The 19,087-nt window shown below is 38.0% G+C and overlaps 2 protein-coding genes across 2 annotated transcripts; both read left to right on the top strand.

Annotated features, from left to right (window-relative positions):
* Positions 1–220: 220 nt before the first annotated feature.
* LOC116538428 (olfactory receptor 6K3-like) lies at positions 221–13,294 on the top strand. Its single transcript, XM_032260816.1, has 3 exons — positions 221–292; positions 12,290–12,346; positions 12,404–13,294. The coding sequence occupies exons 1-3, from the start codon at positions 221–223 to the stop codon at positions 13,292–13,294; spliced, it is 1,020 nt and encodes a 339-aa protein (XP_032116707.1).
* Positions 13,295–17,374: 4,080 nt separating this feature from the next.
* LOC116538385 (olfactory receptor 6K3) lies at positions 17,375–18,693 on the top strand. The gene has a single exon (XM_032260755.1). It carries the CDS (start codon positions 17,524–17,526, stop codon positions 18,643–18,645), a length of 1,122 nt encoding a protein of 373 aa, XP_032116646.1. The 5' UTR covers positions 17,375–17,523; the 3' UTR covers positions 18,646–18,693.
* Positions 18,694–19,087: the final 394 nt, after the last annotated feature.

Raw genomic sequence — 19,087 nt, 5'->3', positions numbered from 1 at the left:
TTAAGATAGTATAATTTTCTTTGCAATGTATAGATTATTGGTATTTTCACATTATGCTAAAATCTACTTTGGAACCACTGGAACTAATCATGTATGTGTGGGCTAAAAGAATAGAATAGTGGTCTATATTTAGAACAGTGGTTAAAAAAAAAAGTATCTTGAGCTAAGTAAACAAATTAATTATAGGATTGCCTTTTATGTGATCAACGGTGTTGTGGCAATGAATTATGTCTTCTTCGACAAAAATGAAAAGACCTTGAAGAAATTGACTATCGTTTCAGAGGATAGTGAAGTAAAAATAAATAAATAAATAAATTCTTAATTCTGTTAAAAGCAATTCTTCAAAAGAACATGTATTCATACAATCTGTTGATTCTGAGCAAATCTATCAAATGAGGTCCATACTTTACTTATGACACACTTATGACATAGCAGATACCTCAAAAGGACCTCAGCCAATGCCTTCAGATAAAGTGACCCGGGCTGAAGACTCTGGGACTAGGAATATAAATATGCAAAGAGCATGACCAACCTGAGTCCTTGACTAACTCGCTTCAGAGGCTGCAATGCATTGGTCCTGCGTAGAGCCTGGTTTGGGAGGAATAGCTTTTCCCATGAGCCTGCCAGGAAAAGCCTTTACTTAGATGCTTGGAGTTCCTGATACTATGGAAAACTAATGAGAAAATATCAGAGAAGGAGGTTTCCATAAATTAAGCCACTGGGAAATGGAATTGCTGCTTTTCTCTAGTTATCATGGGAAATATCCCAGTAGAGCAATCTCCCCGAGAAACCTTTAGAAACAGGTGTAACAGTGCTTCCTGCTGAACAGAAGGGACTTAAATTTCATAAACCCATGGAAGGGTAGGGACCTCATTGTCTCTGCTGGAGGTAAGAGGAGAATGCACATGGGTTCAAGGTGTAGGCTTGTGAGGGGTCAAGGAGAAAGTAAATTGCAAAATAGGTAAAGGGAAAAGGACACTTAGCCCATGCTCTTTCTATTGACTTAAATAATAGTATTTGGGGACATAGTTGAGGCTGCATGGATGGCTGAATAGAATTAGTCTTGGTGGAGGAGGAGAGGATAAACAGGACTAGAAATTAGGGTAAGTTTATATTTTTTCTGGAGCACGACATATTGAATATTTGAGACTTTTTCACTGGTCATAACGTTGTTTCTCTGTTTTCATACCCTCAGATTTTTCTGTGTAATTATGATTGGAAAGGACACCATTGCACATACTGGTACCCGGTTTGAACCAAATAAATATAAACCATCAATATCATTGATAAGAGAGGTCAGGTATATCAGAATAGTCTATTACTAAAAATCTTATGCCAAAGTATTGACTCAAACAGAACACAGTCTCTATCCCAGATCAATTTTTTATGCTTACCTTCCTTTCTCTCAGTGGGATTGGGTGAGCTTATGTCTTTCCTTCTGAGTTTCCAACAGATAAACTTCTAATTGAGGTATTAATCTCTGTAGAGTAGAACATAGATTTTGCCAAAACACAGGTAACCTGATTTTATTAAAAGATTTAGCACCAAACACTTTGAAGAAATAGGAATGCCAGAAACACGTTAAAGCTCTGACTGCTTTAGAGGGCCTAATGATCTCAAATTTCTGGAATTAGTAGCAGTCATCTCTATACTAATTTGAAAATTGAGATAGTATATAAGTCTCTTCCTTTAATCTCCTCAGGTGTGTAGGTCAGGGCTCAGTGGAGCTGAGAGACAGCATTGAGCTGAGAGGTGCAGGGGTAGTCAAGTAGAGCAATGAGGAGTCATGATGAAAGTTAACAGTGAAGTCTTTAATCACTTAGGGGCATAATGTGAGCAACAAGCTAAAACTGAAGAAGGTGCTACTCCTCTCTCTCCTATTTTTCCCCTGTGGACTTGTGTGCAGGTCAAGTGGATCAGTGCAGACCTGGGGATTGTTCCACTGCTGAGGGAGTCCCCCAAAAAGGTTGCAGCAATTTTATGGATCCTGTGGGAAGGGGAGGAAGGGAGCTAGAAGTGGAAAAGTGCTGGGCTAGGTCAGAGAAGGGCAATATGTCTTCAAAGTTTTCTCTTCTTACCACTTCACCCCGTGCATCCCCTGCCACAGCAGAGGTCTCAGCAGAGACACTTTAAAAGGACTTCAGCCAGCATCTTCAGATAAAGAGACTTAGAATGAAGGCTCTGGGGCTAGGAATATAAATATGCAAAAGCCATGACCAGCCAGGGGTTCCTGAGTCCTTGACTAACTGCGGAGACTGCAATGCAGTCTTGGTCCTGTGCCAAGTCTGGTGTGGGGAGAGCAGCCTTCCCATGAGCCTGCCAGGTGAAGCCTTTGTCATTGCCTATTTTCAAGCCTGAAAAATTCTCACGTAGGTTTTAACCAAGAGCTGGAATTCTTCAACTTGATATTTTAGGACAGGAGTGAGAAATATAGGCTACTTTAACATGGACCTGAGTTGGATCAGATGCTGAGGTGCTGTGACAGCAACAGCACAGGTAATTAGTCTGAGGCAATAGTAGACCTCTACTATAATCAAGATCATACCAAGTAAGATGATCAGGCTTGCCTGGAGGATTGAATGGAACTTGAGTCCCAACTGTTACCAAGCAAGGAAAAGATATTACCAAGCCCACGAGGATCTACTTTAAAGAGCTAGAAGGCGTTCTCTTATTTCTATATGAATCTTTTTTCCCTGCCTGGAGCATCAATTCGGAAGCAAAGCAACTTTGCCAATAAGCTGACTTAAAGGCCTCCCAGGATTCTAGCATTGTCATGGCAGTCGGGGTATACACACAAGAAGCAGCTTTTCAGAGGACTCATATGGTCCCCGGTAAACAAAGGATTAAACATTGTTAAGGCATGCCAAGCCAGGAATACATTAGGCAGGTAGTCAGGTTAGCAGGGGCCCCAAAATAGCCCCCCATCGTGGGACCTCCTGCCCTTGGGTTTCCAGCTCAGTTCGAATAATTTAGTTTAATCTTTGGCTTTAGAGTAACTGCCCGAGGCATTTTTAAATCGTTTTGTCTGCGGCATTTGTCTGTGGGTCTTACACGTGTGGATGACATCTGCAGGTGTTTTTTGTGGAATGTGTAGAAGCTGACACCATCCTCTCTTATCACATAGTCAGTGTTATCAGTTCGCAGCAGCTTGGAAAGGCAGCACAGGGCAACATTTTTGATTTGTTTTTCTTTCTTTATTGTTTCTTTCTTTTTTGGAGGAAGGGGAAAACTTCTAAGAGCAAGCCTGAAAAAAGGATTATTAGTATACTTCCCTTTCCCCACGTCTCCCCAGCTGCTGGGTTTTAGTTTACTGTTATTAATATGTCTCCTGTAGCCATCAAAATATTGTATTTTAAAAATAATTATTGTTTATTTTGTATATGCTATGAAGCATGGAGAATCCATCCTGTGGCCCATGATTGGGCTCCTTGATGTGCAGCTTGGGTGGAAAATTGGGGGCATTATCAGATGTGATGTATTCAGGAAAAATGAACAGAAAGCAAATGTGTTTTTCTAGGACATGGATAGAGAGGCCTGGGTCAGTGAAACGGACAGGAATGACTAGGTCAAACCCAGAGAAAGCGTCAGCCGTCGTCAGGATCTAGAGGAACCCTTTGAATGGGACAAGCCAAGAACATCCTGGCCCATTGGCTTTGAACTGTGTCCATGGGCACAGTGTGGTTAGCCTTAGTCAGGTTTTGACAAGCAGACCAGGTTTTCATTCTGTTTTTGAGACTTCTGATGATAGTGGCAGTCCATGTGTGGAGGCCCAGTCTAAGATCGCGTCTGGATTTTTATGGCCAGACTTGTGGATCAAGGAGGTGATCAGTCACACATCAGCTTGCTCTGGGGCTCTGTGTTTAGCTGACAAGGGCGGTCTGCTTATCGGTTATGCTCTCCGTGTTGGCATCCCTATGCTCACCTCTCTGGTAAGCATCCACATGGGTAACAAAAAGCTTAGTGGGAAAAAAATGGTTTCTATCTAAATATCTTGTCCTCATAGTGGAGCCTCTACATGTCAATACTAGGCTTCCCAGTGGCTCCAACAAATGGCCAGACTAATAGCTAATGTCCGTGTATCAGGTAGGTTTACAGTTTTCCATATGCCTTGCTAAACTGCAACAGTTTCACAGCATGGGGGCAAAGGCTTGCAGAGGTACACATAGACTACACATTAGTACTGTTAATACATTTAACATTAGGGATTATAACAGTGAAGGTTTATAGGGGTCTGATGGAACCCACTCATAATTGGGCTTGGGCAAGAATACCAGTTATGGTGACCTCGAAACAGAAAGTGTTATATGTTTTATCCTCATTTTGTTGCCAGTGAGACTCAGTCACCTGTGAATGGGTAGCTAAAAAGTTTAAGATGTACAATTTTCTTTTGTTTCCCTTTTGAGTGTTAACCGTGGTTTAGAATCTCTAGTCCCCTATGCACAGAAGGGCATTGTCCTAACCCCTAGTTTTGTTTATTTTTGAAAACTGATAGGTCTGGGCAAAAGTCAATGAAGACCTCTAATTCACCCCTAGACCCACAGGGAGGGGCAGAGAGAACCCTTATCACTTATAGAGGCTGGTCCATCAGGATTTGGTGATGAGTTTTCTGGGGCAGGAGCAGGAGTTAGAGAACCAGGAGGAGCAGCAGGCTGAGGCAGGCAGTTATTCTTTTTGGCCAAGACTTCTAGCGGCTGTACAAGGCAGACTAGTTTCACCCAAGTTTTCTTAGCTTTCTCCTGGCCCCTCTGGTCTTTAACAAACAGGAGTTAAAGAAAAGAACTAAAGTTCTCCCTCAGAACAAATAGTTTATTAAACAGTATGCTAGCATCCTTCAAGAATACCCCATTCCTTCTCTACTAGCACTTCGCCAGTTTCATTGGTATGTTTAAAGAAGTTTCCCTTGGGATTCGTTGGCACTTCCCAAGAATCAATTGCAAAGTGCCCTGCAGGACCTTCAGACTTTTGCAAACAATCGGGTAGCATCTCTCTACAATGTCCTGCAGATTCCTCTAGCACCTCCCTACAGTACCCCAAAAGATCTTCATGTTTTTTGCTTTTGCAGAATGGAATTGTTCTTGATTAGGTACCTTGCTTACTGCCCCAATTTGTCAGGACCTCAACTGAGCTGAGAGAGAAAGGAAGAGACAGAGGGAGAGAGAGAGTTGAACTGCCAGGAGTAGCTGAGTAAAAGAACAAGGAGCCAAAATGAAAGTAACAGGGAACCCTTTAATCATTTATTTTGATAGTATGAGCAAATGACTAACCCCCCTCCAAAAAAAGGTGATTCTCCTGTTTCTTTTATCCCATGAAATGAAGGTTGAGGGTCAGGTAGATCAGTGGAGATCTGGGGGTCATCTTACTGTATAGAGACAGTAAATACACTGCACATAATCATGTAACAATCACCAGAATCAAGACAAGGAAAAAGTCCAGTCCTTGCAGCCTGCCCTCCAAATTTCTTTTTTTTTTTTTTTTTTTTTTTTTGAGACGGGGTTTTGCTCTTTTTACCCAGGCTGGAGTGCAATGGCGCGATCTCGGCTCACCGCAACCTCCGCCTCCTGGGTTCAGGCAATTCTCCTGCCTCAGCCTCCTGAGTAGCTGGGATTACAGGCATGCGCCACCATGCCCAGCTGATTTTTTGTAGTTTTAGTAGAGACGGGGTTTCACCGTGTTGACCAGGATGGTCTCGATCTCTTGACCTCGTGATCCACCCGCCTCGGCTTCCCAAAGTGCTGGGATTACAGGCGTGAGCCACCGCGCCCGGCCCCCTCCAAATTTCTTAATTGCGCCATTCAAAATTGACATTTCCTTGACCAGATCTTCTGGCATGGCAATCATTATCTGTTTCTGTTCCTATGCTTTTGCCTTTTATAGAATGCTAGAGTCATATAATGTGTAGCCTTTGACGTTGACTTCTTGCACTTACATAGTTAAGATTCATCCATGTTGCTGTGTGTACCAGCAGTCACTAATTTTTATTGCTGAGTACTATTCTATTTATTAAATGTATTTATCACTTTTTTATCCATTTACCACCATTTAGGTTGTTTCCAGTTTTATAAATAAAGCTACTATAAGTATTTGATTACAGGTTTCAGAGTGAACATAAGCTTTTATGCCTCTTGGGTAAATACCCAGGGGTGTTATTTCTGGGTTAATAGCAAGTGTATATTTAACTTTATAAGAAACTGCTAAACTCTTTTCCACAGGGTTGTAACATTTTGCATTCCCACAATCTGTGGAAGATCTAGTTGCTCCACATTCTGCCCAGGACTTAGTATTGTCAGGTATTTTGTTTCCTTTTTTAAAAAAATTACAGTAGTTATTTTTATAGTGTCTGCTGTTCCTTTCTTTGTGTCCATATGAACTCAAAATTTAACTCCCACTTATAAGTTAGAACATGTGATATTTAGTTGTCTGTTCCTATGTTAGTTTGCTTAGGATAATGACCACCAGCTCCATCCATGTTATGGCAAAGGACACAATCTCATTCTCTTTTGTGGTTTCACAGTATTTCATTGTGTATATGTACCATTTAAAAAAAATCCTGTCTACCATTGATGGATATTTAGGCTGAATCCATGTTTTGCTATTATGCATAATTCTGTGATGAAAATATGGATGCATGTGTCTTTATGGTAGATTGATTTATATTCCTTTGGGTATATTCTCAATATGGGATTGCTGGGTAAAATGGCAATTCTGTTTTAAGTTCTTTGAGAAATCGTCACACTGCCTTCCACAATAGCTGAGCTAACTTACACTCCCATTAGCAGTGTATAAGCATTTCCTTTTCTCCACAACCTTGCCAGTATGTGTTATTTTTTTGACTTTTTTTTTTTAATTGCACTTTAGGTTCTGGGATACATGTGCACATCACACAGGATTGTTGCATAGGTACACACATGGCAATGTGGTTTGCTGCCTCCATTCCCCATCACCTACATCTGGCATTTCCCCCATGTTATCCCTTCCCAACCTCCTACCCCCTTGCTGTCCCTCCTTTGGGCCCCCCAACAGACCCCAGGATGTGATGCCCCCCTCCCTGTGTCCCTGTGTTCTCATTGTCCAACACACGCCTATGAGTGAGAACATGTGGTGTTTGATTTTTTGTTCTTATATCAGTTTGCTGAGAATGATGGTTTCCAGAGTCATCCATGTCCCTACAAAGGACACAAACTCATCATTTTTTATGGCTGCATAGTATTTCATGGTGTATATGTGCCACATGTTCCTTGTCCAGTTTATCATCAATGGGCATTTGGGTTGGCTACAGTTCTTTGCTGTTGTAAACAGTGCTGCTATGAACATACGTGTGCACCTGTCTTTATAGTAGAATGATTTATAATCCTTTGGGCATATACTTAGTAATGAGATTGCTGGGTCAAATGGAATTTCTATTTCTAAGTCCTTGAGGAATTGCCACACTGTCTTCCACAATGGTTGAACCAGTTTAGCTATTCTGACTGGTGTGAGATGGTATCTCATTGTGGGTTTTATTTGCATTTCTCTAATAATATGTTGACCACTTTTTCATGTGCTTGTTGGCCATGTATATGTCTTTTGTGAAAAATGTCTGTTCATATCCTTTTCACACTTATTTATGGGGTTTCTTTTACTGTGCATAAATCCTTTAGCTTAATTAGGTCCCATTTGTTGATTTTTGTGGGTTGGTTTGTTTTTGCAATTGATTTTAGTGTCTTCATTATGAAATATTTGCCAGGTCCTTTGTCCAAAATGGTATTTCCCAGGTTACCTTCCTAAGTTTTTATGGTTTTACGTTTTACATTGAAGTCTTTATTTCATCTTGAGTTTGTTTTTAAATATGGCATAAGAAAGGGGTCCAGTTTTAATCTGCATATGGCTAGCCAGTTATTGCAGCATCATTTATTGAACAGAGTCCTTTCCTCATTGCTTAATTTGTCAGCTTTCTTGAAAATCAGATGGCTGTAGATGTGCACATTATGGAGATGTGCAATTATTTTTGGCTTCTCTGTTCTCTTCCACTGATCTATGTGTCTGTTTTTGTGTTAGTACTATGCTGTTTTGGTTACTGTGGCCATACAGTATAGTTTGAAGTCAGGTAATGTGATACCTCCAGCTTTGTTCTTTTAGCTGAAGGTTGACTTGGCTATTTGGGCTCTTTTTTGGTTACAAGTGAATTTTTAAATAGTTTTTATTTTAATTCTGTGAAGACTGTCCTTTGGCTTTTCACATAGTTTTTATAATTCTCCTGTCAGTAACTCAAAATAAAAACACAAACAAAAGCAAAAGTAAACTACTGAGATTTTGATTTAAGTTGCATTGAATGACCAGTTTTGGGGAATTGGTATCTTCACAATATAAAGCCTTCCTATCCATAAACACAATATCTTTCCACTTGTTTAAGTGTTCTTTGATTTTTTTCACTAGTGTTTTACAGAGTACAGCATATTGATTCTGCAATATATTTTGAGAGATTTATAACTTTTTATATTTTTGTTATTGTGAATCATAATATTTAAAATTTTATCTTCCAGTTGTTCATTCTTAGTATATATAATATATACAGTAATTGTTTTTTTATATATTGGCCTTTTATCCACTAACCTAGTTTTTCTACCTCAACTCATCTCTGCTTTGATCTATTCTACATAATGCAACCAGACTCACTTTTGAAAATCTAAAGCTTTGTCAAATAAATTTACTTCCCTTTAAAATTCTTCAGTAGTTTCCTGATTTCTGGCAGGGTAAAGTCTCATTCCTTCAAGACAAAACTTACTACTTTTTTCAAGATAAACTTTTTGCTGATTTCTTCAGATTTATCTAAAGCATCATCATCATAGTCTCTCTCTCTCTCTCTGTCTCTCTCTCTCTCTCACACACACACACACACACACACACACACACTCTCTCTCTCTCTCTCTCTCTCTCTCTCTCTCTCTCTCTCTTGCTTTCTCTCTCTCTCTGTTCTGCCCAGAGGCAATGAGTTTAATTTCTGGAATGCATCAGTCTACTTTTGTGGGTTTAAAAAAAAATCTTTATACTTGATATTCTTTCTTTCTGAAACACCTCCTTATAGCTTTTTGCCTGTCTCCCTTCTATATATACTTCAGATTTTCAGAAACAAATTGTTTATCTCAGTCTTTCCCAAGCCTAGAACTAGTGTATCCTATACTTAACTCTCATAGCATTTATATACTGTATTCTAATTGCCTGTCTTTCCAGAGACACCATTGCCTATATAGGAGTAGCAAAGGGATTTTGTTCTCCATAACGGTATTTGGATGTGCCAGTCCCTTTTCTAAGCATTCTGTTTGTATAAACTGATGTAATTCTACAGCAACTATGCAAATTTAGTGTTTTTATTATCTCCATTTTACAGATGAGGAAACTGAGAATATATATAGTTTATACAATTGCCCAGAAATCACAGATTTAAGAAGCATTAGAGCCATGGTTCAGACCCATGCAGTCTATAATTAAATTCCATGTTCTTAAATACTAACTTATTTTAGTCCAGTTTCTACTATGGACTTTCTCTAAATTATGTGCTCAATAAATTCTTTACATTTAAATGAATTAACCCACTCCCATGTGCTTTCCTTCTTCATCATATTCCACTGAAAATTATCTGGATATAGTTAGCAATGATTTTCAAATCACTCCATCTAAATTATTCTTATATTTCTACCTCTGTATTACTTGAATAATCTTCAAGACTTGAAACTGTCACGTACTACTTTCTTCCTCAAATTTTCTACCTTTCTGATGTACCTTTGCCAGTTAGCTTTTCATGATCCTCTTCCCCATTTCTTCTTATATACTGGCGTTTTCCTGGGCTGCAATTTTCTGTCACTTTACTTTCTACTTTATTACATGCTTTCCCTGGATACCTTTTAAGATCCCATTGGTACTCCAAAGTCAGCCACTCTAAGCCTATCTCTTCACTTGACTCCAAATCTACGCCTCCTCCAAAATTCTCCACTTTTCATTAATTTTAATTCATTGTGGTTAGAACATTTCTTTATTTTTAATGTTTTATTTGGTTATATATTCTCAAAGCCCAGTAAACTATAAACTGACACAAAATGGGAAATCAATAAATGTAAATAAATAAACCAATAATAACTTAAAATGGAAAAATGGTTTTTATAATTAGACCACTCATTTGCCTATACAGTGTTTTAGCATTTAGGCCATTATCTGTAATCTATAAGCCTCCTCTCATTTTCAATAGGAAAAGCCATAGTTTATTCTTAGAATCATCTTTAAACTTAAAACTAAAATCAGATCAGGTGTATATATTAACATTCCTTTTTTTCTATAATTTAATCCAGTGTATAAGATAATTAAGCTGAATATATATGTCAAAACATCTTATATATAATGAAAACATGTAATTGTATCTATCAATTTAAAATAAACTGAGATAAATATATATAAGATAATTACATACAAAGAGAATATATAAAAATTCATTCTGCTGTGCCTTTGAATATACTCTATTTCAAAACCTGCTCCTTAGATTTGAGATTTTTTTTACATTGTTATGGATTTTCTCTGCTCATAGAGTAATGAAAGTAAATTATTTTCTCCCTAATCAATGTATAAATTAAAATGGCTCCAAATGATATCAAGGTTTGTCTATATTTTTGTTTCATCTTGTTTTGTTTCATTTTTCTGCTTTATGTTTAATCTCTCTTCCCTAGCTAGTACTTTGCTCAAGAAAAGCCAAAATAATTTTTCTGGTCGGTATCCATTCTGCATCAACAGATTTAAGGTCTAGCTCTGTGACTGTCAATACTCAAATTATTATTTCTTGACAAACTACCTTATAATGTAGCAGAAGCCTATTTCTATTTGGTTCTCAGATTAATTTCTTTTTTTCTCAGTCAATTCATCAATGATAACCAGTTTGGAGTAAGAGGAACCTGCTAATTTTCTAGCATCCAGCATCCAGCTTCATGAATTCAGAATTGTATCTTTAAAATAATAAGGATATTTTAAAAACACGTGAATTGACTGTTGATCACATTTCTCATATACTTTTTTAGCAACATGTTTTATATTCTGAATAATATCAAAGAGGTACTAAACATGGGTGTTTTGGTAGTCTGGCACTACAAGAGAAAAGTTGAAGCACACTCTGAAAGATTATTTACCAAAGTGAAACAATTAAGAGAAGCAGGAAGAGATAGATAGATGATAGATATAAATAGAGATAATAGACAGAAAGATTATAGCTATCCACGTGCCAGATGTTCTATAAACAACAAATAAATCAATAATGATTAATATCTGTAGAGCAGTAATATTTTTGTTTGCAACAATCTTTATAAAAATCTGAAGGATGAGCATATATATAAACAATCAAAATGTCCTAATTCTCTGTAGGCACTTGATTTTTCAGAAGCTGCCAAAGTAATATTTGTCAAACTTTGTTAATATGAACTAGTTATTGATAGAATGTGTTCATGATGTATATTTTGTTCTGTAATGAGGTGCCTGGCAAATACCAGACTGTACCAAATATTTTTATTTCCTCAATCTATGTTTCAAATCCCTTGTTTTAATTTGAAACTTCAAATATTATTTCTCACTAAAATTACATGGTTTTAATTTCATGATTTATAAATATTAAAATAGTATTAGCTGAGGAAAGATATTTGCTATCTTCATGGAGAAGTGCTGGTATACAGCATATGCAATTTCTTGTCTAAGGAGTTCATTTTTAAAAGGTTCCACATTACCCTGAAGGAGATACTATTTTTCAAACTTCGTTTGTGCTCTAAATCTTTCTCCTTAACTAATTTTCAATCTGTCTATTAGGTTAACTTCTGAATTTCCTGGACAATAAGCCCTGAGTGCAGCTCATGAGTTTCTCTGCACTACTTTAAGAAATAGCATCATTATAGTTTACGCCACTTGTGAGGGACGTGGCATCAAGAGACAGAAATTGTGCTAGAATCCCTCACTTTGGCTCTTGCCTTCTTATGGTGATGGTCTTTGTCAGGGTATAAACAATCTGAATGCTGAGACTTAGTTATTTATCAAAAATCTCTGCTGCTTTTCAGTATTTGTCACGGACTGACTTTTAACCTGACTGACAAGATACCAGATCTTCCACTGCCCAATTTCTCACTGATGGCTTCTTTCCATTTTGGCCAGTTTCTGGTAGCTTAATTCTTTTCTGCTGCTGAGAATAGAGTTTCCTTCCAAGGCTTCACCTTGATATTTGTGCCTGAAAACTTTACCCTTTTTTCTAGCCACACTCAGTGTCACATCTGATTTTGTCAATTTCTTCTAGGAAGTGAGCTGTGTCTTTGTATCCGTAACAGTAACAGTTAACGTTGCTAAGACCATGGTGAGAAGTAACCAAACTACTACAGTAACAGAGTTTCTTTTCTCTGGATTCCCACAGTTTGAAGATGGTAGCCTCCTCTTCTTTATTCCGTTGTTTGTTATCTACGTATTTATTGTCATTGGGAATCTTGTTGTGTTTTTTGCAATCAGGGTGGATACCCGTCTCCACAACCCCATGTATAATTTTATCAGCATTTTCTCATTTCTGGAGATCTGGTATACAACTGCCACAATTCCCAAGATGCTCTCCAACCTTATCAGTAGGCAGAGGACCATCTCCATGATTGGCTGCCTCTTGCAAATGTACTTCTTCCATTCACTGGGAAATTCAGAGGGGATTTTGTTGACCACTATGGCCATTGACAGGTATGTTGCTATCTGTAATCCTCTCCGCTACCCAATCATCATGACCCCCAGGCTCTGTGCTCAGCTCTCTGCAGGGTCCTGCATCTTTGGCTTTCTTGTGTTGCTCCCAGAGATTGTATGGATTTCCACACTGCCCTTCTGTGGACCCAACCAAATCCACCAGATCTTCTGTGATTTTGAACCTGTGCTGCGCTTGGCCTGTACAGACACGTCCATGATACTGATTGAGGATGTGATTCATGCTGTGGCCATCGTATTCTCTGTGCTGATTATTGCCCTCTCTTATATCAGAATCATCACTGTGATCCTGAGAATTTCCTCTGTTAAAGGCCGCCAGAAGGCTTTTTCTACCTGTGCAGCCCATCTTGGTGTCTTTCTGATGTTCTATGGCAGTGTAGCCCTCATGTACCTGCGTTTCTCTGCCACTTTCCCACCAATTTTGGACACAGCTATTGCAGTGATGTTTGCAGTTCTTGCTCCCTTTTTCAACCCTATCATCTATAGCTTTAGAAATAAGGACATGAAGATTGCAATTAAGAAGCTTTTCTGTCCTCAGAAGATGTTTAATTTATCTGCAGATTAATGCTAGATCATAGGCATCTTTCACTGTGGATGTTACTCTAACACAATAAACCATATAATTAATATATAATCCATTCATTGTCACACTGATATTATGTATCTCCTTATCCTCATTCTTCCCATATACATGTATATCCTGCTTATGCATGCTAAATTAAGATAGCATGGACCTGTCTAGATTTATACAGATGGATGAACTCTGTAAAGGAAATACGACGCTTAAGCCGTTAAACATAATTAATGTATTTTATGAACATTAATTTACTACTTGTATATAAACTTTTAATGTAAATGCTTATTGTAGTGCATAAGCATTAATAACAACTATGAATTATAAACCATGGTAGTTAAAAGAATCAGCTCTGTGGAAGAGGTTAAGGTTTGTATTTCAGTGATGCCACATACTAGCTTTGTGACCTTGCACAAGTTGATAAGTAAGTTGTCTGCATCTTAGTTTTATCATCTATTAGTATAAAAGTAATATTTTAAAAGTAGGACTTCAAATACTAATATGAATATTAAATGAGCTACTCTATGCAAGTGCTTAGAATATGCATGACACGGAGCATGTGCAAAATAGGTGTTCTCTGTTAATGTCTTTGCAACTAATTACTATCATTTGCTATTGATGTTTTAAAGAATGCTTTAGTAAAGAGTAATATATTAAAAACAAAAACTCACACTCAGGAATACTTAGCTGTGATTATTATTTATAGTATATTTGTTATTATTTCTCTGGAGCCAAGTTGAATTCAAATTTCATTTACTTTGACTGCTTTGGTTGAATTCATCCAATTTGGTTGAATAAAATTATTTGGTTAAAAATAGTCTCCAGCACATTCTAAAGTGATAAACAGAGGAAAATAACAGATAAAATTAAAGAAAACTATTTCTGAGCTTGAGAATACTTGAGTCATGGGATCAAAACAGACTGTTTTATATTATGCAAAATCACTAGAAATAGAATCTGGCCTGTTGACATTTTTGAATTTAAAAAAAAAAAAAAACACAAGTTAGATAACCAAAATAGGTTCCCAAATCATAAGCAGAAAAGTTAGACAAAACTCAGAAAGTATGTCTTCCTATTTGAGAACTTAATACATATTTCCAGAAGAAGATGACATGATAAAAGCAATTAACCTTGAAAGAAAAAAAAAAAGAGAACTTTGCGTTATCGACAGATCAGTGGATGAAGCACATGATATAAATAATACTCTTGTGGAAGAAGATGAGATATTGATCGTCAATAGAGAAGTCAACAGAACCAGTGTGAGTTGTTCAAGGTAGGAAAGACCCATAGACACTCATGGCATGTGAAGTGTAAAACAAATAAAAAGACATGGTTTCCTCACTTTCTTCAGTATTGGCACTAAATCCCCAGTGACATGTTTATTTTGAAACGGCCTTGTTTTCTGTAAAATAGCTTTTCAAGATGATCTTCTGGTGTCAGTATACTCTCTTCAAGGATTTCCAAATCTTTCTGTTCATGTAAGAAGGGCAGGACCATGTCAAAACTGCCCTTTGCATAGTACACTGGTAGTGCTGAGTACACTGGTAGTGTAAGCTTCTTTCTCCAGCACTTTCACCATGGTCTCAAGAACAGTTGAGACCATGATGAAAGTGCTGGAGAAAGAAGCTCAAGAACAGTTGAGACCATCATTGAAAGCGCTGGGGAAAGAAGCTTACAAATTTGGGAAGATGAATACAATCGGGAAAGGTATATATATTTATTGACAGTGTTGATCTGAAAATCTAACAACGCAAGAGTAAGAGGGGAAACGTTCTGTTAATTAACCCCATGAGAGAAGGTGATCCACTTCATTGCAGTGCAGGGGAAGAATCCCCCGCAGAGCCCCATTCCTCATCCTGTTATTCTCTAGGATGCTCTATGGAGAGACTATAAATCCCTTTTTGAAGAGGCTGAAGTAATATCAAGGATGCAGGTACTCAGACAGTCTGAGGAGTCCCTGTTTTTCTTTGGCAAAGGTGAGTGTAGATGACCAAGTCATGAAGAGAATGAATTCACTTGCTATGCATAATAATAATAATCATCTCATAACCTGAAGACTTTATTATTAAAGAATTTAGAACATCGAATAAGGGTGGAAGGCAAAGGCATTTATAGGAGGAAGTTCTATTCAGTGTGGGCCTGGGCGTGGGTATATATGAAGCAGCATGCCACATTTGTGATGCCATTTTCTGAGAGATCATCTAGTCCAGACTTGCTTGCGGCTCTCATTAGAACTGAATTGTTATACTTCCCTTTTCAAACAGTCCTGTTTTCTTAGTTCACATATTCAGGGCTGTCTTGTGCGTTTAATTATAATTGTACCAAATGGCTGAGTTCCAAGTTAATTTATTTAATACCTACCATCTCTACATACTAACCCTGTTGTAGTCACTATGGGGGATAAAAAACATTCACATCCCTGAAGGAGAAACTCATAGTCTAGAGAAGGTAAAACAAGTACGTTGATGATGGAGCCTGATGAATGCTTCAATACAGCATAATGGCACTCAACATTTCCAGGTGTTCCTATATTCCTGACACGAAGGTTTTAAAATACATTTATACCTATTGCTAGAGGTAGTCAATCTAGAGGTGGGTCACAGTGCGTCTCTAGAGATTCAGCACATAAATTTAAATTCTGACTTCGCCCTTCATTAGCTGAGAATTTCTAGACAAAGAACTTAACCTGTCTATGCCTAAGTTTTCTCATCTGTAAAATGGGGATAATAATTTTACCTCATTAGAGCATTAAGAACATGAGGTGAATATATATATATATATATGTATATATAATGTGCTTGGAATCATCCCAGCATTAGTGAGGCAATAACACCATATACTATACAATTCTATTGTTGTTATAAAATGTTTAGTCATTCTCAGGACCTCATTAACTAATATTAATATGTTCTCAGTTTTAAAAATGAGATGTTAAAGTCATAGAGAGGCTGAGTAACTTCATATTAAGTCACAGAGCTGGCAAGCCATAAAGAGGATTTAAATGCTAGCAATTTTTTTTCTGGCATCTAGACTTTTAACCAACAGTATATATTGCTTTTGTGTGAGGAGAGGGGGCCGAGCAGGGAGATGTAAGTTACTTTAAAGTCAGAGGAAGTAGCACAAACTGGAGGGAACTGTGATTTTAGAAAGCAACTTGAACAATGGGATTGCAGGGGAGAGAGGAGTGGGAGAATGTCAGCAGGCAAAGCTACAGAGATTTAAGAGTCAGATAGTTGGTGTGAAGCTTATAAAAGAGAGATTGGTTGGAGAAAAACATTTAGAAGTATTAATAGTTTAAATCCTGTAAGTGATTGAGATCACTAAGAGAGCGTATAGAACTATAAGGTTGGAGTGGATGATAGGAACCTGGGGAAAATAAACTCTTGGGAAAGAGTTTAAGGAAAACAACGCAAATTAATATAAGACAGAAGAGGCAGAAGAAGAAAGAAAATACAAATGCAAATAAATAAAATAGGAACAAAAGTCAAAGCTAGAACTGCCTTTGAAGCTGTCTGGGAGTCATGCCCCTTTAGAATGGAGTTGTGGAAACAGAGGACCAAAGTCTCAAACAGTGTCAAGTGCCAGAGACGACTGGATAGTTTCCACTAGAAATTAGCAGGGCATTGTTGAACATGAGCAGAATAGTATCAGCTTAATGCTCGGGAGGAAGCTCACAGCAGTGTTAAAGGAGAATGAGAAATGCGGTGAGGTAATTGTATCACTCTTTCCAGAAGTTGCCTGTCAAACACTGTTCAAATCTGTCTGCAGGTGTTTACTAAATCCTGCAGCATCCTTGTTAGATAGGTACTATTTTAAATCCCGTTTTGCAAATGAGTACTTGAGACTCTGAGACGTTAAGTAATTTTCCAAAAGACGTATAGGTTGTAATAGACTTAGGATTTCCATGTCAATTTCAGGTTTACATTCTAACACCTTAGAAAAGAGATTTTCAAAGAGCATGTGAACGACGGTCCAGTCGGGTTGGGAAAGGGCATAATATAACTTCTATTATGTTTATTTATGGTCATACTTTTTAATTTTACAATTTATTATATAAGACATATATATTTTTATTATTATGTCATAATATAGTAAATGTGTATAACTTATAAATGCAGATACTTAGAGATTAAGCTAAAAGTAATTTTAGCTAGTTTTTTTTTACTATTAAAACATTTGGAGATGCCTATTTCTGCAGTTGTGCCTCTGGAGGAGTAAGTATGAAAAAAATCAAATATTGCACAATATGTACAGTAAAGTCAGAAAAAAAATGGAAACTTCAAGTAGTTCTTTTTATTCCTCAAAGTTGTTTCCCTGTACATCTTATTTATTTTTTTCTCCACCTCTTCATGAGCTGGACTATGCCATCTCCTTCGTTCACCTTTACTAGAAATATGGAGAGCAGAAACCAATCAACAGTGACTGAATTTATCTTCACTAGGTTCCCTCAGCTTCAGGATGGTAGTCTCCTGTACTTCTTTCCTTTACTTTTCATCTACACTTTTATTATCATTGGTAACTTATTAATTTTTTCTGCTGTAAGGCTGAACACCCATCTCCACAACCCCATGTATAATTTTATTAGTATATTTTCCTTTCTGGAGATCTGGTACACCACGGCCACCATTCCCAAGATGCTCTCCAACCTCATCAGTGAAAAGAAGGCCATCTCCATGACTGGCTGCCTCTTGCAGATGTACTTCTTCCACTCACTTGGAAATTCAGAGGGGATCTTGCTGACCACCATGGCCATTGACAGATATGTTGCCATCTGCAGCCCTCTTCGCTATCATATGATCATGACCCCCCGGCTCTGTGCTCAGCTCTCTGCAGCTTCCTGTATCTTTGGTTTCCTTATTCTGCTTCCCGAGATTGTGATAATTTCCACTCTGCCTTTCTGTGGGCCCAACCAAATCCATCAGATCTTCTGTGACTTGGTCCCTGTGCTGAGCCTGGCCTGTACAGACACATCCATGATTCTGATTGAGGATGTGATCCATGCTGTGACCATCATCATTACTGGTCTAATCATTGCCCTGTCCTATATAAGAATTATCACTGTGATACTGAGGATTCCCTCTGCTGAAGGGAGGCAAAAGGCTTTTTCTAGCTGTGCAGGCCACCTCATGGTCTTCCTGATATTCTTTGGCAGTGTATCACTCATGTACTTGCGTTTCAGTGACACTTATCCACCGGTTTTGGACATAGCCATTGCACTGATGTTTACTGTACTTGCTCCATTCTTCAATCCCATCATTTATAGCCTGAGAAACAAGGACATGAAGAGTGCAATTAAAAAACTGCTCTGTCTTCAAAAAGTGTTGACCAAGTCTGGAGGTTAATTCAGAGCCACAGGTTCTCTTCCATTGTTTTTGTTTTGTTTTGTTTTGTTTTTTTGAGTTGGAGTTTCACTCTTATTGACCAGGCTGGAGTGCAATGGCACAATCTTGGCTCATGATTTCGGCTCACTGCAACCCCTCCATCTCCCGGATTCAAACGATCCTCTTGCCTCAGCCTCCCTAGTAGCTGGGAGGCATGCACCCCCATACCCAGCTAATTTTTGTATTATTAGGAGAGATGAGTTTCACCATGCTGGTCAGGTTGGTCTCGAATTCCTGATCTTAGGTGATCTGCCCACCTCAGCCTCCCAAAGTGCTGGGATTACAGGTGTGAGCCACTGCACCCAGCCCTTTCTGTGGCGTTAATGTTTGTCTAACAGATTAGAATATGAGATTACTCTATACCTAGTTCTTTGTCACACTGCCATCCTAATTATTTTCCCTA

Source organism: Sapajus apella, unplaced genomic scaffold, assembly GCF_009761245.1.
Source record: "Sapajus apella isolate SASKATOON/1434 unplaced genomic scaffold, GSC_monkey_1.0 scaffold119, whole genome shotgun sequence".
NCBI classification, from domain to species: Eukaryota; Metazoa; Chordata; class Mammalia; order Primates; family Cebidae; genus Sapajus; species Sapajus apella.
Note: the sequence above shows the minus strand (reverse complement) of the source record. Positions and strands in the feature narration are given on the sequence as shown.